The sequence below is a fragment of the Vanellus vanellus genome, assembly GCF_965231255.1.
Source record: "Vanellus vanellus genome assembly, chromosome: 7".
Classification (NCBI taxonomy): domain Eukaryota; kingdom Metazoa; phylum Chordata; class Aves; order Charadriiformes; family Charadriidae; genus Vanellus; species Vanellus vanellus.
In genome coordinates, this window is record NC_138912.1 from 18,118,648 (window position 1) to 18,143,001 (window position 24,354).

The window sequence follows — 24,354 nt, forward strand, 5'->3', positions numbered from 1 at the left end:
TGCTTCCATGGGGAGTAGTATTTGTTCCATGGAGATTGCAGGGTAGTTATAATACATACTGCAATGATAAGATACTTTAGGCAGTTTCTTAACTATTTATGGAAAGAGTGTTTACTCCAGGCTAGCTTCAAAGACTGCTGTGCATGCTATGTGCAGGCTATAATTCTTTGATGTGTATGGGAATATAAAATCCATAATATGATTAAAGTATTCATAAAAATGATAGTTTTCAAGGGAAGTGGTGATCTAGTAGGCAAACAGTGGAAAGATGATGCCTGAGCTCTTGCTTTTATGAGGCTTCTGCTCTGAGATTGAGTTACAGAGCTATTGGGTCTCTAATTAACAGAGGCCAGAGCTTCAAGACAGGCTTGGTCTAAATTGCTTTGAATCTGGAGGAGACTTGGCTGAAAAGCAAGTTTCTTTCACTGGGTCTCCCACAGTGGAGAAGTACTGCTTCATAGTTTGTTTACTTGTAAGTATTCTTCAAACACCTATGAATTGATTTGCCTAGGACATGTTGCTATTAATCAGTATAGATTATCTGAATGACCTTACCTTTATGTGCCATGTAGGGACAAAATTATCTGTCTACCTTACAAGGTTCTCTCTAGCCTTTTGATAAAGATACTATGTGTTTTTTTTAAAAAAAACCCAAAACATTATGGTGTTTGTAATAAGCCAGATAAGCTGAATTAGTGCTGACTATTTTGCCTTGACTATCTGTGCAAGATGACTATATTCAGTCAATTTAAACATACGTTGTCATATCTTTTATATAAATTTTAGCTAAAACAAGCATATCAGAAATCCTTTATGAATAAATATAGTCAAGTTGTTCAATTTTTCTCTTTTTACAGATGATTCAGCAGCATCAGGAGTGGCTAGAAGACTTGGTTATTAGACTCCTTTGTGTGTTTGCATTAGACAGATTTGGAGACTTTGTTTCAGATGAAGTAAGTTATTTCTAAGTGAACAGGTAGATCAGCAGGCTTCTGTAGGAGATACTGCAGCAGATAAGTCATAATTTGTATAGTGCTAGTGCGTGTGCCTGTTGTAATTGTTCACAGATGCTTATTACATAAGCCGATACATACAATTTGCCTTGTTTATGTAGCAGTTTTGGTCATCTGACTCTACTCATATTGGTTTCTTTCTAAGTCAAATTTCATACAGAAATACCTGTTTATCATTTACTTTATCCTAGGTGGTAGCACCGGTACGTGAGACTTGTGCTCAGACTTTGGGAGTAGTATTGAAACATATGAATGAGACTGGAGTTCATAAAACTGTGGATGTTCTCCTGAAGCTGCTTACACAGGAACAGTGGGAAGTGAGACATGGTGGTCTCCTAGGAATAAAGTACGCTTTGGCAGTGCGTCAGGTAATAACCCTCATGACAAATTGCAGAGAGCTCTGGAACAAAAAGATCTGCTCAAAGTTGGGAATGTGGCTGAACATTAGATAGGTATGATAAAGCAAGCTTTCTTGTGCTGCAGCCTCACATGGTTTTAAATGTGTCACTGCATTTTTGTATCCAGGCTGCAGGAATCTGCAAGTACACAGCGAAGTTGTACTGTTGTAACTTGATAAGTTACTTGCATAAAACATGATAGAGACTAAGCTTGTATACTTTCATGTGCCAGGATAACAGACCTGAGTGCTACAAGAGTTCAGTCTATTCATGGTGTTATTCTGCAAACACTGAGCTTTGTTTACACCAAAAAAAAAAAAACCAAACCCAACCAAGCCAACTCTGAGCTGAGTTACAGTTCATTCAAGTTCATAACCTAGGTTTTGCTTCGTGAATGGCAACTTACAATATTTAGATTATAGTCTTGGACCTGTAGCTTCTGTTTTGTATAAGTTTTATTCACACACTCAATAGTACATCTTGGTTGTTTGGGGCATTACTTTTTAAGTTTAAAAACGCTTGTGATCTTTTTGGCAGGACATGATCAACACTTTATTGCCTAAAGTGTTGCCTGCAATAATTGAAGGTCTCCAAGATCTGGATGATGATGTCCGAGCTGTTGCTGCAGCATCTTTAGTACCGGTAGTGGAAAGCCTGGTCCAACTTCAGTCTCAGAAGGTGACTGAATTGTTTTCCATCAGTTCTGATTAAAAGTTCACTTTTGGTCTGCGTGAATAAAATAACACTTATAGTCAGCAGTTAGATTTTTCTGGTTTTTTGTACAATAACCTCTTATTTGTGTAGGTGCCTTTTATTCTTAATACCTTGTGGGATGCACTTCTGGAGTTGGATGACTTGACAGCTTCCACAAACAGTATCATGATCCTTCTTTCTTCCCTTCTGACTTACCCTCAGGTCCGCAAATGCAGGTAACTTTTTAATTAGTATTGCTTCAGTATTGCAGATTTTACTCTTGCTTTTCCTTAAAGTGAAGATTAGGACAATGCTGCTATTTTCATTACATTAGTAAAAGGCAACAAAATAATTAAAAGGTACTAGACATCGTTCATATGTGAGGGTTTCCCCCCCCCCCCCCCCCCCCCCCGGTTCATCTTGGCTATTTAGTAAAGGGTATTGGTTCCATTCATATGGTGGTCCTGCCCACAAACTGCTTGTTTGTCTGCCCCGTGTTGACAAACTCCAAACAAGAGAGCAAACTATGTACATTAAAACTCGTGTGTGTACCTGTAGAACTTTACTATTGAAACAGTTCTAAGGAAAGCTACAAACTTCAAAATTCGCGTCAATAGTACAACCAGTAATTCTGTGTGACTGGTTGAAGACCGTGCCTAGTTCCTCTCTGTTTAGGACTCTGTCAAATTAAAGGAATTGCATGCTAGTATGTTAACATTTTTCATAATACACATGGTAACTCTCAGCATCTGCACTTAAGATAGATGTTTTCCACATCTTATATTTCTCATCCTATATGACTGTCACTGCTGAAAATGGTTTTTGCCCAAATCCAAAACTAAAAAAGAAGTTTTGTCACTAATGCCATCTTAATTCAGCATGTACTACATGCATCAGCTGATGTGCAAGTTCATGCACAAAAGATCGAAGCTTGTTTAAAATTATTTCTAAACTCATAAATGCCTAATAATAAATTCAAAACAAAAAGAAAACACCTTTGTTTTCTAAACAGTTGAACAAAGCCCAAAGTATAATCTGGGAAACAATATAGTAAAAATACATGCTTGAATCAACTAGTTCTTTATACCAGTAAGAAAAAACAGCATTTTCCTGGAAAAAAGATAACAACTCAAACTATTTTAAATTTTTAAGCTGATCCTTCACTTAAAATCACCAAGCATATACAATAATGCTTCTCTTTTTAAAAAACAAAGCTTTCTTTTGGATAAAATGTTAACTGAGGATAAACAAAATTAACTTAGCTCTGTGTGTATGTTTGTTTTTTTTTTTCCCTATCATTGCCTCTACGTCTTCCCTTCATGTACTAGTATTCAGCAATCGCTGACAGTTTTGGTCCCGCGTGTGTGGCCATTCTTGCATCATACTATATCTTCTGTGCGAAAAGCAGCACTGGAAACATTATTCACACTGCTATCTACCCAAGACCAGGTAAGAATTAGAGGTATTAGTGTTTTATTATGATACATATTGGAATCTGTTTAATCATATGATACCATTGTTTCAGAGCTCTTCAACATGGCTGACTCCAATTCTGCAAGACATGTTGAGGCACATATTTCAATTTTGTATCTTAGAAAGCAACCAAGAAATTTTGGATCTTATTCACAAGGTATTTGCATGACTTATGACCTAGATATATAGTGTCTGTGTATCCTGCTCTTTCATATCCTCTATACTTCTGTGCAGATAAAGAATAGTTTGTTCATGTTAATTATTTTGTAGATAGCCTATTTGATGCTTTATTATAGAGTGAAGGAGAATAGGATGGTTCCTACACTTTCAGCATACATATGATCTTACGTAGACCATGTACAAATTTGTCATGACTTCCACTGTTTCTTTCCCCAGGTATGGCTGGAACTGTTAAACAAGGCATCTGTACAGTATGTGGTTGCAGCTGCTTGTCCATGGATGGGAGCCTGGCTCTGCTTAATGATGCAGCCATCTCATTTGCCCATTGACTTAAACATGTTGCTAGAAGTAAAAACCAGATCAAAAGTAAGTGAAATATAACCTCACTAACTGTTCTGGGGAAAATAGGAAATTCATTAGCTGTATATAAAGACATGTTCTCAAGGTGTTAGAGGGGAGTGGTGGTGCCTTTCTACAACTCTGTCTTACAAGCCTCAAGTCTGTACAGCGAAATAGTTCTTGTCAGGTTGCATGAAAATGCAAAGTTCTGTCATGTAGCATGCTCCCTGTGAATACTTTATAAAGTCTTTATTTACATGGTTCCATAACCATCATGGTTCCAAAACCATCTGTTTGCAGGACTGAGTTAAGTCTAAAGCATTGTGTTATTTCTGAAAACATGCTGAAAGAGGACCATAGAATACTATTAGCAGAGGGATGATTTGCAGTGATTAACTACTTAAAGAAGTCTGTTATCCAAGAAATGTTCTGGCTTAGTCCAACTCTTGCAGGGTATAATTGTTATTGTATATGTTATGGAATATGAATTCATCTTTTCTATTACAAGCACACTTACTTTCAACCTCTCCCAACTTTATTCCATAGGAGAAGGCAGGCACTAAACTGCGGCAAGGTCAAACCCAGAATAAGGAAGTGATTCAGGAATATATTGCTGGGGCAGACAGCATTGCAGAAGATCCAGCAACCAGGGATTATGTTGTCATGCGAGCTCGGATGATGGCAGCAAAGTCAGTTTATTGGAAATCTGAAAAAAAAATTTAAAAGCAATTTATCTCTTTCATTATATAATGTTTTTGCCAAAATCTAATTATGTAGACTTTTTTGGCATCTTCATTTTGAATCATTAAATGCAGGGTAATTGTAACATTGAAGTGACTGTTCTTTCTCCTTTTGTCAGGTTGCTGGGAGCACTTTGTTGTTGCATTTGTGACCCAGGTGTAAATACTGTTACTCAAGAAATAAAGCCAGCTGAATCATTAGCTCAGCTACTGCTCTTCCACTTGAATTCTAAATCTGCCTTGCAGAGGATTAGTGTTGCATTAGTAATCTGTGAGTGGGCAGCCTTGCAAAAGGTAGGATGTTTCTGCAGCAAAAATAAATTTTGCTTACTATTTTAATCCACAGCTTGTCGTCTTCTTAGTTTGAAATAAAATTTCAGTTGATAAGCTAAAATGGTATTTATACATCTAAATACTAAAAGCTTGATTGTTAGACAATGGAGGAATACATTACTCTAGCTAAATGCCAACTGTCAGAACTATGAATCAGTAAATATGTTCACATTTCTTCTACAAATGAATCTGTTCAAGATGCATGTTATCTAAGGTCAGTGCTTCCTTTTAACATGGCTATCTTCCCTGTAGTCACCATCACTTCACTTCTAGTGGCAGACTAGAAGGTTTTGTTCATAATCTTTAGTATTTTGGGTTACAAATGTTAAGGGTCCCTCTGGAAACTGGATTTTTTTGTAGCTAGATTGTGCTGTTTACTGCCCAAAACCAAACAAAAGAAATTGTGATTACTCAGAAATACAAATCATGTCTCTTCCTGTTATAGGAGTGTAGAACTGTGGCCATTTGTGTGCAGCCTCGTTTACTTGGGGTCCTTTCTGAACATCTTTATTATGATGAAATTGCTGTTCCTTTTACACGAATGCAGAATGAATGTAAACAACTCATCTCACTGTTAGCTGATGCACACATTGACATTGGAAACAGAGTAAACTGCAGTGTATTTACGATAGATCAAGCTAATGAGCTGGTAAGTAGAGGCATGCCTGCCTTCCTTCCAATCTATTCTTGTCTTGAAGTACATCTTCGGCATAATTATTACACAGACAGTAACTTTCAGAAATAATATGGTGACTTTACACATCCTTTAATGTGTGTTAAAGTCACCATATGTGTGTGAAATATGTAATAGATACTTACCAATTCCCCTGTGGTGTTTGCAGACTATGCCAAACTTAACAGGAGAAAAAAAAAAAGGGCAGTGTTCTGATCCCAGGTGTAGATTCACTACTGAAATCTACACAGAATAAACCAAAGCAGGCTGAAACTCTTACAAAACCACTGTGAAAAGGCTAGTAAATAAACTGTAAATTCTAGGACCTTCACTGCCCACCTCCACCCCCCAAGCATGTGTTTTAAAGTGTTTTTTTCCTGGCTGTTCAATTGTTCAGTCTCTTTAAATCTGAAAATGTCAATGTTAGATGTGCTAATAAAAGGTAGCTTTTGACATGAAAAGCTCTGTAAGTAAAAATAGACCTGATAATGGTGGGGCAACAAATAAAATGGTTTTTCTTCCAACTCCAAACTGGCCTTTTAATCAGAGAGAAAGATATGAGTATGGACAGATAAGGTAGGGTATAAATGAGAAGCTTGTGGATTTGAAAGCCTGCAAATTAAAACAGGACTGGGGTGGGAGGAGTGTGTATTTCTGGGGGATGAAGGAATGGTGATGGATGTGGTGCAGCTTGGGGCAGAGGAGGAGAGGGGGATTAGGATCCTGGATGTGTTTGTGTATGCAACTGAGCTGCTGAGGATAAGAATAAAAGAAGGTTTAAGTTTGTACAGTTATGGCCATGATGACTGTAGCATGATGGATCTTGAAACTCTCAGACGGTAGTATTTATGTAGTAATATGCAGTGGCTTAACTACAAAGATACGACAAGATTTCCAAGTTATAGATAGTTGTGTATATGGGCTGAGGGGATTTTGGCAGCCGATCTGATTATGGCTACCATCTAAAATGAATAAATTCCTAAGGTAAAGCTAGACAGAATCATGTGAGCTCATAGTCTGTGAAGTACAGGAGTTTTCATATACCGCAACTGGTCCCTCTTAAATCTAGTAATACAGACACCAAATGTACTCCGCATTATAATATAGGTCTCCAGCATTAGATGTAAAAACCCTGTGCTCCTCCTTGCTATATATATTTCTTGCATCTTTTGATCATTCCAGTCATAGAGTTTATGTGGAGTAGAACTTGAGGTACCTACAGAATGAAGTAGTACAAGTCTGATAGTTGAAAAACTTGACCTGAACATTTAAAAATAAAAGACAAAGAACAAAAACCCAAACCCAAATCCTCAGACTAGCCCTCTCAACAGCTGTCATCTTTCCTTTACTTAGGAGCCTACCAGTAGACTAAGTTCAGCATTTCCATGATTCCATGTTGCTTTTGTTTTCTTTCCTATGAAAGATTTAAGCAACAGTAGACAGCCAATTGTGAGTGGGGGAGGATATGGCAAGTCCTGCAACTACTGTGTTGTGCTGACTTTTTTTACTTAGAGTTTTATCCTAGTCTCTTTTCTCAAAAGAAAATCAGCTTAGAAACAACTTCTTCATGCATGGGACCTTGCACATCCTTTCTCACCTCTTTTATTCATAGCATATTCTCCTTTGCTTATCTGTCATGTGCCAGAATATCTGGATATATCTGGCGGATACAGGATAATCTAGATTTGGAGGAGTATGTAAACTCCTCTTTTAGCTTTGGGAATCTAGACTTGACATGTTCATTATATGCCTGATTTTCCCCTTGAGCTGCAGAAACTACAGAAACTACAATTTCCTGCTATTTGCTGGAGAAAATGTAGATGATGATACCTGGTGAAGTGGCTCATGTTCTGCCGTGAAAACCATGGCTTCCAGAGGATAACCCATTTTACAGTAAATGAAACAGATTTGTAACTCCTTCTTCCTTTTTATTAGGTTACTTCTGTTTTCAATGAAGTGACATCATCCTTTACTTTGAATCCTAAAATTCTACAGCAGTTGGACAGTAAACGACAACAAGTCCAAATGACTGTTACAGAAACAAATCAAGAATGGCAAGTGTTGCATCTGCGGGTCCATACATTTGCTGCATGTGCAGTTGTGAACTTGCAGCAACTTCCAGAAAAACTAAATCCTGTTATAAAACCCTTAATGGAAGCTATCAAAAAAGAGGAGAATACACTTGTACAAAACTATGTGGCTTCATGTATAGCAAAGTTACTTCAGCAGTGTACAACAAGGTCTCCTTGTCCCAACTCAAAGATCATAAAAAATCTCTGCAACTCCCTCTGCGTGGATCCACATCTTACCCCACTAGCAGCATGTCCTGCACAACCTCAGAGTAGCCATGAAAACTCAAAAGGTATGATATCTAAGACTGCCAGGATTCTTAAAATAAGTCTGCTTGTCTCTGAACTGTTAATATGAGTATGTGAGTGAGTCTTGTTTTTAGTGTTTTTAAAATGCCAGTCTTCATTTATTAGTAATTATTTCATTTAGGTATCTTAAATTACACACTCTGTGCAACTACTTACGTGTATAGTTTTCAGAAACTTTATGTATAAAAGAACTTTGTTCCAATTTTCAGTTATTTACTGTTGTTCAATTATTATCCACTTGATCACATTTCATCTACATGTGTTTTGAAGCTTTTAATCAAAATTTAATTGGTATGGAAATTAGAGTAGCCTGTTAGAAAAAATCTGACTTGTGTTACATTCTGTAGGCTAATATTAAGATAACACAAGATGAGGACAGTGTTGGAAAGGAACAAATCAAGGCCAGGCTGGATGAGGCTCTGAGCAACCTGGTCTAGCGGGAGGTGTCCCTGCCCATGGCAGGGGGATTGGAACTGGATTATCTTTAAGGTCCCTTCCAATCTAAACCATTCTGACTCTGTGGATTTTCTTTAAAAGACTGTCCCTTGCTAAAAATGTATGGATTGAATGAACAACACAAATTAAGCCTTGATACTCTCAAAAGATTCTAACCTGCTTTAAGGTGTGACCATTATACATTCTAGTTAATGAATATGTACTGCTTTATACACAGAGTAGAATAACAGTTTTCATGTCTGAAAATTAAGGTAATTAGCATAAATAGAAACATCAACAAATCCAAAGATATTGATGGCATCTGCTATTGTATCATGATAGAAGTCTGAACTGTTTGTAAAGGACACAGAATGTAAGTTTGTTTAAACTTTAGAAAATGTTGTTATGCATAAAAAGTAGTTGTGCAAACTTTTTATATTTGACTGAAGTTTTGTTACCTGTATTTCTTGCTGAGTAAGAATGTATGTGGCAGTTTGCACACTTAAATTTTCTTGACAAGTCTGTAATGTGCTCTTAAAAGAGTAACTCCACTCTGTACTTAAATTTTTCCATCCTAGAGGATGATGACACGGGGTTTGTTTTTTTAAGCACGTTGAGATCTGCAGATGACTTGTAGGTAGCTATCACTTCCTACATTTTAAACTGCAGCTTAAATCATTGTCAGCTATTCTCTCTTTTCCTTTAGGGCCCAACTCTGATAAAGATGGGATGCATCATACAGTTACGAAGCACAGGGGAATAATTACACTGTACAGACATCAGAAAGCTGCTTTTGCCATCACAAGTCGTCGAGGTCCTACTCCAAAAGCTCCAAAAGCCCCAATTGCAGATCTCCCTACTGGCAGTAGTGGAAGCATTCCTACAGAACTTGATGAGGTAAACTTCAAAAACTTGCATTTGCAACTTGCACATCCACCCCTCCCTTCCACTAGTTTGAATTCACTGGAGTTGATAGCATTATAATAGGGATGTCCAGGATCTTTTCATGAGAGAACTGGGTTAACAAAAAATTTTGTGATGCAAGCAGCATATGTTAGTTGATGATTATACGATGCTTTAAATCTTCAGTGTGTCATTAAGAAAATTAATACTCCTGAAACATTTTACATTTAGTATGGGGTATAACTATCTCAATATAAATCCATGCAAATGGATTTCCACAAATTGTGCTATGATTATGTCCTGTTACCCATTTTAGCGTTGGTCATCTTGATGCACAATAGAAGCTCTGAAGCATTACAAACTGCATTTTAAATTTGACTGAATTTAGGCTATATGTGTGACTTACACACTTGATAGGCTAAATTTTTTTGTTACTGTTTTATTCCTATAAAACTTCAGCATGTTTGATTCCTAAACAGTGTTGTGGATCTTGTTCTTAGTTAAAGTGATTTTTTTCAGTGCTGCTTTCTGAAGAGGGTTGGAGCAAGAGAAGAGGCTGAATAACAAATCAAGTATTGCTTTTGGGAAGTCTTTTTAGCCTGTTACTGCTCTTGGTGACCCCTGTATTGGCAATATCTGAGGTTCTGGAACTGGAATCAGTTGGAAAACCTCTTGCTGAAGTGGGCCTGTATCGGCAAAAGCCATATCCCCAAGTTTATAGGATTTAAAACATCTGCTGTAATAGATTTTCATTTCTTTACCTGTATAAAAAATAACTAACTTAGGAAAAAAAAATCTATCATCAAATGTGTCATAGATAGCTATAAACACAATCAGAATTGAATGTCTGTATAACAATGGGAGCCACCTTGAAAATAATTCTTCATAAATGTATCTGTCCTCACTACTTTGTTAAATCATTTAATTCTAGGCTCAGAAACCTTACGTTGTACAGAGAAGAGGAGCTGAATTTGCCTTATCTACTATAGCTAAACATTTTGGTGCTGAAATGGCAACGGGATTGCCACATCTCTGGGATGCTATGGTTGGTTCATTAAGGAACAACATTCACATAAATAATTTTGGTAATTACACTTCTGATTTAAGCTTGGGAAGGGGGTAGGGCTGGTAGGCTTGTTGCACTATGTCAGTCTTAAACTGTGAACACCTTTTCTGTTTTTAACAGACCGAAAGTTTTTACTGGAAAAAGGAGATGCTCCTGCCCAGGAGCTAGTAAATTCTTTACAGGTTTTTGAAACAACGGCAGCTTCAATGGACACTCAGCTACATCCTCTGGTAATCATTTTCCAAACCAGCTTTGTATGAAGCATTTAAGTCTGTTCACTACCACTGTTTTAAATCTTTTTGTAAGGCTTCTTTCTAGGTGTTTTTCTAATTTTGCTCAAATGATGTTTTTATTGCACTTGCTAGCCTGCCTGTTCTCCAAGTCCTGTATCCTATTTGTGATAAACTGATGAAGACATAGCTTTCTAGCTTCAGCAGTTAAGCTGTTACTCTTCAAAGCTATGTCTTCCCTGTGTCCTATAGGATGTTAAATTCTGTATTTGTTTAAGCAGGTTGTAGAATAAACCACAAAAGCAAACATCTATCTACAGTTTAGACTTGGCCTACCCTTTTCTGGATGAGATGCCCCAACAAGATTGTGTCCAAACTTTGAGTTATGACAGTATTTATGCTATTGTGTTACACTGAAATCAGCATCTCAAGTCTGCTTTATTCTAATTCTAGATTTCCTAAACCTGGAGAACAGGCTACTCGTGCAGGGAATGCAGAAATTATGGGAGACTTGAGTTACCCCCAAGTAGACTGGATTTCATTCATTTTTTTTAATTATTGCTTTTTACTCACCACTCAATGTAAAAGATTTAACATCTTATATGCAATAGTAAGCTCTGAACTATTTCTACTTAACATAGAGATCCTGAAGTTACTATAGTTCTGTGAAAGTATGAGCTGAATGTAAAATACTGGTTAAAAAAAAAAAAGTTAAGAAACACAACAAAGTCGCCATTATGCCTGCATCTGAATACATTTTTCAGTACTAGCCTATCTCCAGTACTATAGTTCAGAATAAATATAGTAGCACTGGAAGAGGCATAGAGAAGGGACTCAAGATGTATACAAAAAGGCTCCCATGCAAGGAATAAGTAGGCCAGAACTCTGTCTGGAAAGGATGGGTATAAGGAACGGCTGTAGAATTCTGAGCAGATGGAGAAGACTCATACGGAACATACAGAATTTTCTTATCTATTTTAATAAAATACTGAAGTGATTTTTGCCTGAATTTAGCATACAACACAGAAAGACTTTTATATATGTGTACATTATATAGAGAGATATAATGTATAGTTGATGTGTAGTTTTGGGGGTGCTAGTAGTGTATACAGGTTTCAAAAGAATAGAAAAATCATAGAAAACCAAAGAGGGTGTAACTGGTTCATCAAAGCTGACATTTAGGGACTTCCACACTAGGAAAAACATGGCCATCTAATATCTGACACAAAAAAAAGGTATTTGCTGATGGAAAAGGCGTGTATGTATACATGTGACCCCTTGGGAAGATGTGAATTTCCTTCTGGGTGTCTTGTCACACAGAGTTAATAAGAATCCCAACATGGATAATTCATCTGCCTAAACACAAATGGGATGAGTCTAGGACAAACTTGCTAGCTGGAAGGAATTCTTTAATCTATGTATCTGTATTTAAGCAATAATTTTTTTTTTTTTTTTTAAAGTCGAGTACTTAGTACTGTATTTTTTCCAGTGTGAAACACTTCCATAATTATCAAGGGCTGCTTTAATTTGCATTTTGACTAGAACCCTAAACACTTTATTACACTTAACTTTAACTGTATCGGGGTGCAATATTTGTTCAAAGATCAATTTTCTTTCTGTTCCAAAACAATTTTTTGGTTCAAAACAATCTTTTGGTTTGAAACAATTAGATCTTGTGAAGGAGCCATTTCAAGCATTCTTTGGGAGACAACAGTGACTTTAAAAGACTGTTTACTTCAAAATAATTCAGTATTTTGTTTATAATTCATATTAACCTTTTTCCACCCCACCCTCTTCTTCTATTCAGTTAATACAGCATTTGTCTCATCTTTATATGTGCCTTCAACATCCCAGCACTGCAGTGAGACACATGGCTGCTCGTTGTGTAGGTGTTATGAGCAAAATAGCTACCATGGAAACGATGAATATCTTTCTAGAGAAAGTTCTACCATGGCTGGGCGCAATAGATGATAACACCAAACAAGAAGGTGCAATTGAAGCACTTGCATGTATCCTTGCTTGAGTATTCAAAAATGCAGAAACCTCTTTGCAGTCGCATAATTTGTGGGAACAAAAACTGTTGGAGGAGGAATGAAATAGTTAACCTATTTTCCTGCTGTAGACAAGAAACAGAAGAAACTTTCTTTTATATTGCCTTTATTTTATCTATCAGATGAAGTATTGGTGGAGGTAATTCGGTTTCTCAAATGATGAAATTCACGGGGCTAAATTTAACTGGGTAGATCAGATGACTTCTTTTATTTCTATTGCTTTGTTAGTATAAATCTTTTTCATCTGAATGTAATGTATTCATGACTTCTTACCTATCGAGTGTGAAATCTGCCAGGTATATATGGATGTCAGACAGTCCTGAACTGGTAAAAACTATTTCCTTAACAACTGATCCAGGTGTCATGGAGCAGCTGGATGTTGGTATTGTTCCATACATTGTTCTTCTAGTGGTTCCAGTTCTTGGTAGAATGAGTGACCAGACGGATAGTGTACGTTTTATGGCAACACAGTGCTTTGCAACACTAATTAGACTAATGCCTCTTGAGGTAAGCTCAAGTTGTAAGTATACTGAGTATGTGAACTGTCCTATATCCACTTTTTCACCAGCCATGAAGTCCAAGTTTCTGGCTTATTAAACCCTGAATAGATGTTGAGACCATATTAGATAATTGAAGATGTATTTTATAATGGAAAATGAGGAAAATTGGACTCTGTTAGTAATTTTCTAAATTAATGTTACAGTAAAATTTCTCATTTCAACTGTGTACATGAAGTTAAAGTGTATATTAATTTTGCATATAATTCTGCTTTTGCTGGTTTTGGCTCAAAAATCTTAGGAGTTATACATATGCTCTCCCTAGGTATGTGTGGTGGTGTGTATGTGGTGAAGAGAACTGCATAAAAAAAAGCAGTAATAAAAAGAGCATGGAGATAAGTACAGCTACTTATTCCCAGTTCTTAAAATCAAAAAGCCCCACTCTACAGCTTTGGGCAAAATAATACCTGTATTATGATCCAGTAGTACAGTACAGATTTGCTTCAGTCTTTCACTCCTACTACAAGTTGCATACCTCAGACACTTTCTGATACTGCACTTCAAAGACTACAAGGCTTCTAAGTAACTTATTTTCACCACCAGATGGTAATAGAAGGCAGTTCAGAATTTGTTTGCATCTTTCTAATGAAAAAAAAATTGTTAGTTTAATGGGTTTAGTATCTATTATCTCAACTTTTAATTTAGCATAATAGAACCGTAGAATCTAATAACTAGCAATCTGCCTTAAATGGAGCACTTTCTTTATGCTTACACTGAAATGTTGAAAAAGTTGAAAGTTAGCAAAATAGAAATGAATTTCTGGCACGTTGCTGTTCATTCCATTGCCTTTTGCACCAGTGCCACCCTTCCTGTGCATCTAAATACAGTCCTATGGAATACATGTAGCTTAAATTTTTTTTCTTGAAAGCTATTTTAATAGGATTTAGTGAGCATCTCTTAAATGTAGACTACTTGTTTTATTAATTGCATACATATGCATAATCAGTTCATATTTCTTTTCCATAGTTACTCAAGAACTCACTTCCCTTTCCACTTAAGGAAGTTCAGTATCGGATATTGAACTATAGTAAATATGCAAACTTAAAGTAGATTAATAATGAGAGAAAATACCAGTAATGCTGTGGGACAATCTTGTGAATGCTAGCAATTTTAAATGTTAGGCCAAACACGACATTCAAATTGAGTGTAGAGGGGTTGGAGTCATCTCAGTAGAAAGAGTAGGGGTAGGTTGATAGGGACTATAGGGAAATAGATGTTTTTATGGGCAAATACTTCATTAAGGAATCCTTTTTTGAATCATAGGATAGTTTGGGCTGGAAGGGACCTCTTAAAGGTCATCTAGTCCAACCTCCTCTGCAACGAGCAGGGACATCTTCAACTAGATCAGGTTGCTCAGAGCCTCGTCCAGCTTCACCTGGAATGTTTGGATTTGTACAATTGAGGAGATTGCAGATCTGTGCCACCTGTATGTTCAGAATGTCTAAGCTAGTATGAGGTTTTATTTCTTATTGTCTGTGTGAGAATTAAGTTCTGTAGCCCTTACATTACTGTTTTAAAAATCCTATCCTAGGCTGGTATACCCGATCCACCAAACATGTCTGAAGAATTAATCCGAATGAAAGCTAAAGAACGTCACTTTCTGGAACAATTATTGGATGGAAAAAAACTGGAAAACTATAAAATTCCAGTACCAATCAAAGCAGAGCTCAGAAAATATCAGCAGGTAACAGCTTATACTTCTATTGTAAAAGAGCAGTAAGTTCCAGTCTGGTAGGATTTTATGGAAGGGTGGGAGTTATTCAGGTGCTTGGTTTTTTTGCTTGTGGGTTTTGGGGGATTTTGAATGAATGGGCTGTAGCGGATGCATTTATGGTGGGAAACACTGCCATAGTTAGGCAGTGATGGATAGGTAGAATGGATAATGGATGATAGAACATACAGATGTTTGAACTGAACCTTAACTAGCTAAAAGCCAGTTTTTACTTCTGAGGCACTCTTTATTTTCTGATTTCAGGATGGAGTGAACTGGCTGGCATTTCTCAATAAATACAAACTTCATGGAATTCTTTGTGATGACATGGGCTTAGGAAAAACTTTACAATCCATTTGCATTCTCGCTGGTGATCATTGCCTCAGGTAGGCTTAAACAAATAACATTCTATCTTAAAGACTTTAATGATAGGCTTTATCTATCATAATGACTTTGGACAAGTCCTGGACAACTGGCTGTAGGTAGCTTTGCTTGAGCAGGGGGGTTGTATCAGATGCCCTCCAGAGGCCCCTTCCAACCTCAACTATTAAATAAAAAACAATTTTTTTGAAATTGTTTTGATATTCTTAAAGGGCTCAGGAATATGCAAGAACAAAACTGGTGGACAGTGTTCCTCTTCCCTCCTTGGTGGTGTGCCCTCCTACACTCACAGGACACTGGGTGGACGAAGTGGGCAAATTTTGCTCAAAAGAATATCTTAATCCTTTGCACTACACAGGACCTCCTACTGAGCGAGCAAGGTAAGGCACTTTGCATTGATGATGTGGGTAGAGTAAAATACCACACACAGAATTTTGTGGTTCACTTTACTACCAAAGCATAGTTTGTGGACATGCTAAAACTTGTAACGATACCTTTGAAGGCTGAAATAATAACATATGTAAGGAACACTTCAGTTATCATCGCCTCTTTTTTTCCTTAAGATTACAACACCAGGTGAAAAGACACAATCTCATAGTGGCTTCATATGATGTTGTGAGAAACGACATTGACTTCTTCAGGTAAGGATTGGTTTGTTTTCTGAGATTTTTAATAGCTTAGAATTTTAAATGCTACTTAAGTCTATGTTCTTCTTTTCTAGAAATATTAAGTTTAATTACTGCATTCTTGATGAAGGCCACGTAATAAAAAATGGAAAAACGAAGCTGTCAAAAGCAGTAAAACAGCTGACGGCCAATTACAGGATAATTCTTTCTGGGACACCGATCCAGGTAACTGCTTTTCTTTTTTCCTAAGGAGTAGAAAACAAGTGAGAGGGATCTACTTTGCAGTCCATTTTATTGTGCTTTTTATCAGAGTTGTCTTGTTCAAAGTATACATGGTAAAAAAATAAAGCCTGTCATTGCTAAATGCTTGAAACTACATTTTTTTTTTTTTTCCTTTCCCAGTATACCCACATATAGGGGAATGGGTGCAGGATCTGTGGTACTAATAGAGCTCAGAAATTGACAACTTTTTCTACCGCTTGTTCTTCAAGTAGCAGGCAGGGAAGGGGAGAGAACGTTTCCTTATGCCTCTAGTGAAATTAGCAAGGAACTCCACTCTGAGAACCGTCCAAAACTACCTGTCTGTGGAGTGTATCTCATCCATGACTGAGACCACTGGCATCTCCTGGGTTTTCTTGTCCGGAAGAACTCGGGGTGTGGCTTAAGACATCAGACACAGTAAAAAGTCCATTTATATGTTAATGTGCATGTACAGGTCTTCCTGTTACTTTAGTTGGTGAAAGCCACCAAGTTCCAGGAGTTCAAAAGTATGTTGAAGTGTTATGTTTGTAGTGTTTTATAGACAGGGTTAAATGTGTATGGAAATGTTTCTCATAACTTGTAACAATTCATTACTTTGGAAAATAATTCAACAAATGTTTCTTTTATGTTTAGAACAATGTCTTAGAGTTGTGGTCGTTATTTGACTTCCTTATGCCAGGATTTTTGGGTACTGAACGCCAATTTGCAGCTCGTTATGGCAAACCAATACTGGCAAGTAGAGATGCCCGAAGCTCCAGTCGAGAACAAGAGGCTGGTAAGGATCAAACTTAAGTCTTGGTCATCTTGGTTTCTTCCTTTAAGTCTGATAATGAAAGGAGAAAGTGTGGTCAGTTCTAACATAAGAGATTGGGGAGGGGATGAATGTTTCTAGTTGTTTTTTTTTCCCCTAAAATACTGCTTCTGTTGCCTTCACTAAGGGGTTCTTGCAATGGAAGCACTGCACCGTCAAGTTTTGCCATTCCTGCTAAGGAGAATGAAAGAGGATGTACTGCAAGATCTTCCACCCAAAATTATTCAAGATTATTACTGTATTCTCAGTCCTCTACAGGTATGCTTAAAAAGTGACTGGAAACTTAGTATTTTCAGCAGAGTGAAGACCACAAAGGAATCACTTCTGTATTCCTGGGTCAATCTGATGTCAGCTCTGACATTCTCTGGGACCACAGGAATTAAAAGTTTTTCTCGTACATGTTTAAAAATTAATTTCAGTCCAGTTGCAAGAGAGTATTTCTTTAGCTTAATTTCTGGCATCATTCTACAAGAACAACATCTAAGCATCTGCAGATTTTTTTTTAAAGAATACTTACCAAGCTGAAAGAAACTACAAGAGATTCCACTGTTAATGCTGATCTTGCGCTACATATAAAATAGCTTTCTTGATTTATGATAATTCAGAACTTTAACTCGGAACTGGGGAAGACATTCTCTTGTCTGGGGCCTGGTTTACAGGTTCAGCTGTATGAAGATTTTGCCAAGTCTCGTGCCAAATGTGATATTGATGAAACAGTTTCTTCAATCTCACTGAATGAAGAAACTGAAAAACCGAAGCTTAAAGCTACAGGCCATGTATTTCAGGTACAGATTTCTTCAGTAATTTTTACTACCTAGTTCATTTATTTCTGGTAACTGTATTTCTGGGTTTAATAAAAAATGAAAATCAAAATAGTTAACTTACATATTTGTGGCCATGTGATCTCAGTAAAATACTTAGATTTCTGGATCAGATTGCCTGGAATGTGATGCATAGCTATTATGCTTAAATTCTGGTTTTACATCTTATGTCATATAAAACTGTCTTAAATGTTTTACTGTGTTTTGCTCAACTGGTTTTCAGCTATTTTGTGGATCTTGGATACTACTCTCAATTAGAAACTGATTACCAAAAGTGCAGACCCTCAAAACAGGAGGGAAGTAATTTTGATCTCATCAGTTGTTACACTACAAAATTAAGATTCTAAAACATAAGCAAAAAATTTTCCTGAAACTAAGGTCTGAATTTATGAAGGTTCATGGTCTTACAGAATTGTAGTTTAAGTCTTGGCTATGTGGAAACAATAATTCTCAAAGCCTCTGCACAGCTCTCAAACACATCTACTACATCACACACACAAAGGTGTGGGAAATAGTAGTCTTTGCACTGTTCCTGAAACAGGAACCAAGATCACTATACTCCTAACAGTTATTGGATACTTTTTGCAATATAGGTTTTCTTAATATAAATGTGGAACTTTATTTTAATGAAAATTTAACGAAAGTCTAAATTGCAGAATGTGGCTGAGTAGCCCCTATACGTAATCGGTTTTGTTCATCCTTCTTCTGTAACTACGTTGTTGCTAACCATTCCTTTGCACTTCATTTCCTAAATTAAAGGCTTTGCAGTACTTACGAAAGCTATGCAACCATCCAGCGTTAGTGTTAACAACCCAACATCCTGAATATAAAAGAATTACAGAACAACTTGCAGCTCATAATTCATCCCTTCGAGATATCCAACATGCACCTAAGCTGTCTGCTTTAAAACAAGTAAGTAGGCTTGCATCTTGTGCCTTAAATTTCATAAATGTCTCTACTGCTGTTACAATTTAGAAGGTTTTGGTTTAGACTTCATCAATGTGAAAACTGATCTTAAAATGCTGGTTAAGCAGCAAACAAAATAGAGTATAAGGAGGTTTTAGGCATACGCCCTATTTTTCCTGTTAATTCAATGGGGAGGGGAAGCATGAGCTTGCTTCAAAGTGATGCTTACATAATTTTTGCTGCCTTGTCAAAAACCTTAATTTCATTTTGTTTTTTACTCCTGTCCCTCTTGTTACAGAAAAAATTTTCTTCCATTTATTATACAGACTATTAGCTTGATAAAGTTAGATTGCATTACATACTTAAATTCTATTGTAAGTAAAGCAAAATGAAGAGAATTACTATTCTGTCAACACTTAAATTTTTCATAGTTTGACAGTGAAGCCAAACTTTGCATTGTCATTTATGTGATTGTCATTTACAGACTTCCTTCTGTAGTTATTATTTCTCTTATTTCTACTTTTGATAGTCAATCAATGTCAATATTTCAATGAGATCTACTGTCATTTTGATGATACACTTAACACACTTTTACTTTAAGCTGCTGCTAGACTGTGGTTTGGGGAACGGTGGATCGTCAGAAAGCGGTACAGAAGCTGTTGTGGCCCAGCACAGAGTACTTATCTTCTGTCAACTTAAAAGTATGCTGGATATAGTGGAGCATGACCTTCTCAGACCTCAGTTACCTTCAGTTACGTATTTACGACTAGATGGCAGCATACCTGCTGGGCAGAGGCATTCCATTGTTTCACGGTAAGCATATCCCTTCATAACCAATATGAGGCCAACTGTAATGAACCATATTATTTATACGGTACAAAATTGTTCTTTTGTCTGCCTCAAAAGCTGTTGAGGTTCAATAATTCATTATTTAAATTAATATTACCATGCTTAACTTTTTTTTTGTATGCAGGTTTAATAATGACCCATCTATAGATGTTCTTTTGCTCACCACTCATGTTGGTGGATTGGGACTTAACTTAACAGGGGCTGATACAGTAGTATTTGTGGAACATGACTGGAACCCAATGAGAGACCTGCAAGCCATGGATCGGGCACATCGCATTGGGCAGGTGAAAAACTCTTAATTTCTCATAAGTTTTTTTTCCCCTTGCTGAACTCCTGTTTCTTTGAATTTGGATAAGGTGGTAGTATACAATAAAAGTGACATCTGGGGCTTTCCACTAAGCTTCTGCTCATACTGCATTCTTGCAAATATGCCAGATGTTGAAGTGTGTACTTTGTTATCCTATCCCAAACTTGATATGCCTTCTCTTCTGTACTTCCTGACCTGCTGAGGAGAAGCCAGGGAAGAATCACCCTTCAGGGGAGAAAGAGATGCAACTGAGAGAAGGAACTGAATGGAAGCCCCAAGGGTTTTCCTTATCTGATGCCTGGACAGGGAAAGAGTGACTGCTGTTAAGTCTCCCTCTACAGCGGTAAAAAGCAGTGAATTCTTAACTTCCTGCGTACAGATGCAATTGCAGTTGCTTCTACTGTAGTCTCATTCTTTTCACGTAACATCAATCAGGCTTAATAAGTACAGTTACTGAAGGGTAACTCCAAGTCTACTGCTTCCAAGCTGTCCACAATTAATACTAAAAGGTTATGCTTTCTTGAATATGTAAGATGGTATTTTTTTTATCTAAGTGTGCTTTTTTTTTTCTTTCAGAAACGTGTTGTTAATGTATATCGCCTGATAACCAGGGGAACTCTGGAGGAGAAGATCATGGGTCTTCAAAAGTTCAAAATGAATATTGCAAATACAGTGATCAGCCAAGAAAATGCAAGCCTACAGAGCATGGGAACAGAACAGCTTCTTGATCTGTTCACTCTTGACAAGGTAAAGAACCATTTTTACAAATACCTACCAAAAATAGAGAAATCTTAAGGAGAAGCTTTGCTTTGAAATGTAAAATTTAATCTAACCCTTGAAGTTGGAATAATTAATAGTATAGAGCTCTCTGAAAGGAGGAAGTAATATTTCCCCCAAAGAATCATCGGACTCGAAGAACTTAGTATACTCCTGAAAAAGTTATTCTGTATATTAACTGATTTTTTTTTTTCTTTTTCTTTGAAGGATGGAAAAACTGAAAAAGCAGATACCTCTACCTCTTCTGGGAAAGCATCAATGAAATCAGTACTCGAAAACCTTGGAGAACTATGGGATCAAGAACAGTACGACACTGAATACAGTCTTGAAAACTTTATGCATTCATTAAAGTAACCATCATATATTCGTAATACAACTGCTGCTAGTTCACGTATTTTCCTGCTGATATTCAGCAAACTTCAAAGCGTATATAGTGAACCTTTAGCTTAATGTGTAAATAGACTTATTGAAAGAAGAATCTTCAAAGGACTGGCACTAAGTAGTGTCACCTGTTTCACTGAGGAGTTACTCTGTCTTAAACGTTTGCACTGTATAAAAGAACTTTAAATGTAAACATTGTGAGGTGGTTTGAATTTTACTTGTTCTGAACGGCTTCAAATTCTTGGTAGAAGAATAAAACAAAGCAAGTTTTTACATATGTTAACAAGTGTTACTTCTGTTTGAAGTTAAGCCCACCATGATTTACCCTGTATCTATAATAGTTTTGTACAGTTGTTTCAGTGAGTTCAGGTGGTTCTGTGTACATTTTTCTTTTAAACACAACTTGCTTTTATGGTGTATTAAAAAACTGTTTTCAACTTAAACTTTCATTCAGATCATTTCAGGACTTGTATCACCAGAGGCAAAGCCTAGAAGCCTTGAAAGTATTGAAAAACTAAAGGGCACTAGATATGTGCACCCACCTTTGTATATGGAGTATAAATATATTATGCTCTTCAGTCTTTTGACACCATCTTGAGAGAACAGCTGACTTGAACTTTTTAATGTTATGAGCTATATTAAATACAGGTAATGGCCTATTTGAGGCCATGTTTGCATCCCATTAGCAGGGGTGTACTTTTTTAATTTATCTATAAGGCTAGAATATAGCCTCTTTGAGAGATGCATGTATTCAGTATGTTTCAATCCTATATATTTTTTGTAACTAAAAGAAGAAATTAAATATACAGACAGACATTTTCCAAAAGTAGATTTTACACTGTCTAGGATTCTAAAATCCGTGCTAAAGTGACTGTTTACTAAACTGATGCATGATGTAAAGCTTCTTAAAGGAAGAGGGAGGACTTTTTTTTCTTTAGGAGAAAATATACATAGAAATACCTACATTCAGTTTGAGGGAATTGAATAGTTGAAAATGTGTAACAAAGATAGTAAAGGACTTCAATAGCAGTGAGTGAGAATAACATGGCTGTATGTTACGCAGCTTTTTATAAAAGGGAGGCAGTAGTAAAAGTGTGTTTCTAGGTGTGCATATGTACCAGTATATGCACTTTTATAAATATTAAATTATAGATAACTTACAGCAGTTGTCTGAATACATAGAATATATGTATAAATATAAAACCTAAGGTTTGTAGCTTGCTGTGTGCTTAAGCATCGGAGCTTAAAAACCACCAGAGACCTCAACTATGTAAAATAAGATTGTTTTAAAACAATATATATAAATCAAGACTGTTCTACAGCATTGGAGATGAATTAATGTCACATTTCAGTAGTTATGAACTGCCATATTGTAACTAAATTAGCATTCCATGAAAATAAACAAAACTGGGAATATATATAACTTGTATGTGGTGTATGTCCATGTTTAGGTTTTTTCTGTAGAGAAGACTTTCACTGTAGCTGACTATTTAAAAAAACTAAAGTTTCTGGAAATTTCAATTGGATTACTAGTATTATATTAGTTCATTTCTACCTTCATACATAGAATATTTCTGTTGTGCTTTCAACTGATAATCCAAGTAGGGGGAAAGACAAGATGGGCTTTGGTATTCTGTTTGCACAGAAATTATAATCCTGGAATACTGGGTACTTTAAGATAACTTGGTGTGGTAATTGGGTGGTAGTGCCCAGAAATAACAAGATATTTGAATAAAGAGGCCTCTCATTTTAGTCATAAAACACTGCATGTGTTTTTCTTCAATAGTTTTATTAGTTGCAGTGGTAGGAAACTGTTTGGCTCCTATTAGAAAATAAATACACAGCAAAGGAGTGCTTTAAACCAGTTATTCATCACATTGAGGTTGCTATGCAACCATAATACTCTTAGTGATGGCTCTCTTGGATATGACCTCAAAAAGAGTCCTGCACCTGGAAAATGGGGTGGGGGGAGGACACAGAACCTAGAATAATTATTTCAAGATTTATTATACGTACTGACTGATCTTAAGTGTTCTGTGAATTAACACTTTCAAAATGGAAAACAGCAGGAAGACTGCACTAAGCACATAAAAAAAAAATTAATTACCTTAATACTAAACTGAGAGTTTTTCTATGCTTTCTGAACTAGGAGACTATTTACCATGATCTGGCCTTCTTAGTGCAGTGTTCTCAGTGCACAAACTGTATTCACTTACAGCAAAACACAAGTGAGAAATGTGCTCTTGGAATGCCTCTAACTGCACATTTGACCTGTTCAATGAATATCTAGCTGGACTGGACCAAGGTCTGGGCTGAAATAGAAAAGTGTTTTGTTTCTAGGCTGACATAAAAACTTCAAAGATAGTGCAGGGATGTCTGGTTCTCAGCACAAACCATTTGGCTCTGCCTCTACTGTGGTGTATTACTTGCTAACAGACATAGCCTAAACCTTGAATTGACTGCAAGTTCAGTCATTGCAGGCCCCAAAAAACATGACCTGTGAGTAGAACCACACGTGCCCAAGGCTTGATGCATTGTATGTGACTTGCACTGAATTACTAGTCTATATCTGTTATTTAATGGCATCAAAAGAACACCAATAGTCACCAATGCCAGACCTCCAAATTAATGATGTAGTCCCAGATTCAAAGCTTGCTAATCTGTGAAAATTAAGTACCTCTTACTGGTGACCACATTCTGGGCTGGAAGAACTGCTTTGAAACAACTGTATGCATAATGGTGCTTTTCAACCAAACTTTTAAGACTGCTTGAAATTCTACTTGAAACTAAATGGAAAACTATCTTCTGCAAACATGCACCAGCTCTGCATAAACATTCCTTCTGAAATGTCTATTATACTTTAAACTAAGAATTCAATCTGACAAGTCTGTCTTCATGCATGTCATCTTTGGAATCCATTTAAGCAAGAAGCTGGTTGCTTTCTGCAAACAGTAGTTATGATTATTGCAGGGGATTTTTTTTATCATGGTGGGTTTTTTTTCTAAGCTTGCTGAAATTAAAATAACATTGAAGATCCAAGGTCTGCATACTCATGATTTAG

At 36.6% G+C, this 24,354-nt stretch overlaps 1 protein-coding gene across 1 annotated transcript in view; it reads left to right on the forward strand.

The window, feature by feature from the left end:
* BTAF1 (B-TFIID TATA-box binding protein associated factor 1) overlaps window positions 1-22,797 on the forward strand; it is a 46,870-nt gene extending 24,073 nt beyond the window's left edge. Inside the window, exons 10-38 of the mRNA XM_082486789.1 lie at window positions 858-953; window positions 1,205-1,381; window positions 1,949-2,089; window positions 2,216-2,340; window positions 3,433-3,553; window positions 3,630-3,734; window positions 3,974-4,123; window positions 4,643-4,785; window positions 4,956-5,130; window positions 5,615-5,818; window positions 7,778-8,204; window positions 9,362-9,552; window positions 10,490-10,643; window positions 10,745-10,854; window positions 12,662-12,863; window positions 13,264-13,412; window positions 14,994-15,146; window positions 15,438-15,559; window positions 15,767-15,934; window positions 16,118-16,195; window positions 16,276-16,405; window positions 17,075-17,216; window positions 17,380-17,510; window positions 17,912-18,037; window positions 18,833-18,985; window positions 19,581-19,792; window positions 19,953-20,112; window positions 20,712-20,882; window positions 21,120-22,797. Of these exons, the coding sequence (XP_082342915.1) occupies window positions 858-953; window positions 1,205-1,381; window positions 1,949-2,089; window positions 2,216-2,340; window positions 3,433-3,553; window positions 3,630-3,734; window positions 3,974-4,123; window positions 4,643-4,785; window positions 4,956-5,130; window positions 5,615-5,818; window positions 7,778-8,204; window positions 9,362-9,552; window positions 10,490-10,643; window positions 10,745-10,854; window positions 12,662-12,863; window positions 13,264-13,412; window positions 14,994-15,146; window positions 15,438-15,559; window positions 15,767-15,934; window positions 16,118-16,195; window positions 16,276-16,405; window positions 17,075-17,216; window positions 17,380-17,510; window positions 17,912-18,037; window positions 18,833-18,985; window positions 19,581-19,792; window positions 19,953-20,112; window positions 20,712-20,882; window positions 21,120-21,266 (4,563 nt within the window). The 3' untranslated portion in view covers window positions 21,267-22,797. The remainder of the gene's footprint in view (window positions 1-857; window positions 954-1,204; window positions 1,382-1,948; window positions 2,090-2,215; window positions 2,341-3,432; window positions 3,554-3,629; window positions 3,735-3,973; window positions 4,124-4,642; window positions 4,786-4,955; window positions 5,131-5,614; window positions 5,819-7,777; window positions 8,205-9,361; window positions 9,553-10,489; window positions 10,644-10,744; window positions 10,855-12,661; window positions 12,864-13,263; window positions 13,413-14,993; window positions 15,147-15,437; window positions 15,560-15,766; window positions 15,935-16,117; window positions 16,196-16,275; window positions 16,406-17,074; window positions 17,217-17,379; window positions 17,511-17,911; window positions 18,038-18,832; window positions 18,986-19,580; window positions 19,793-19,952; window positions 20,113-20,711; window positions 20,883-21,119) is intronic.
* The last annotated feature ends 1,557 nt before the right edge of the window (window positions 22,798-24,354 follow it).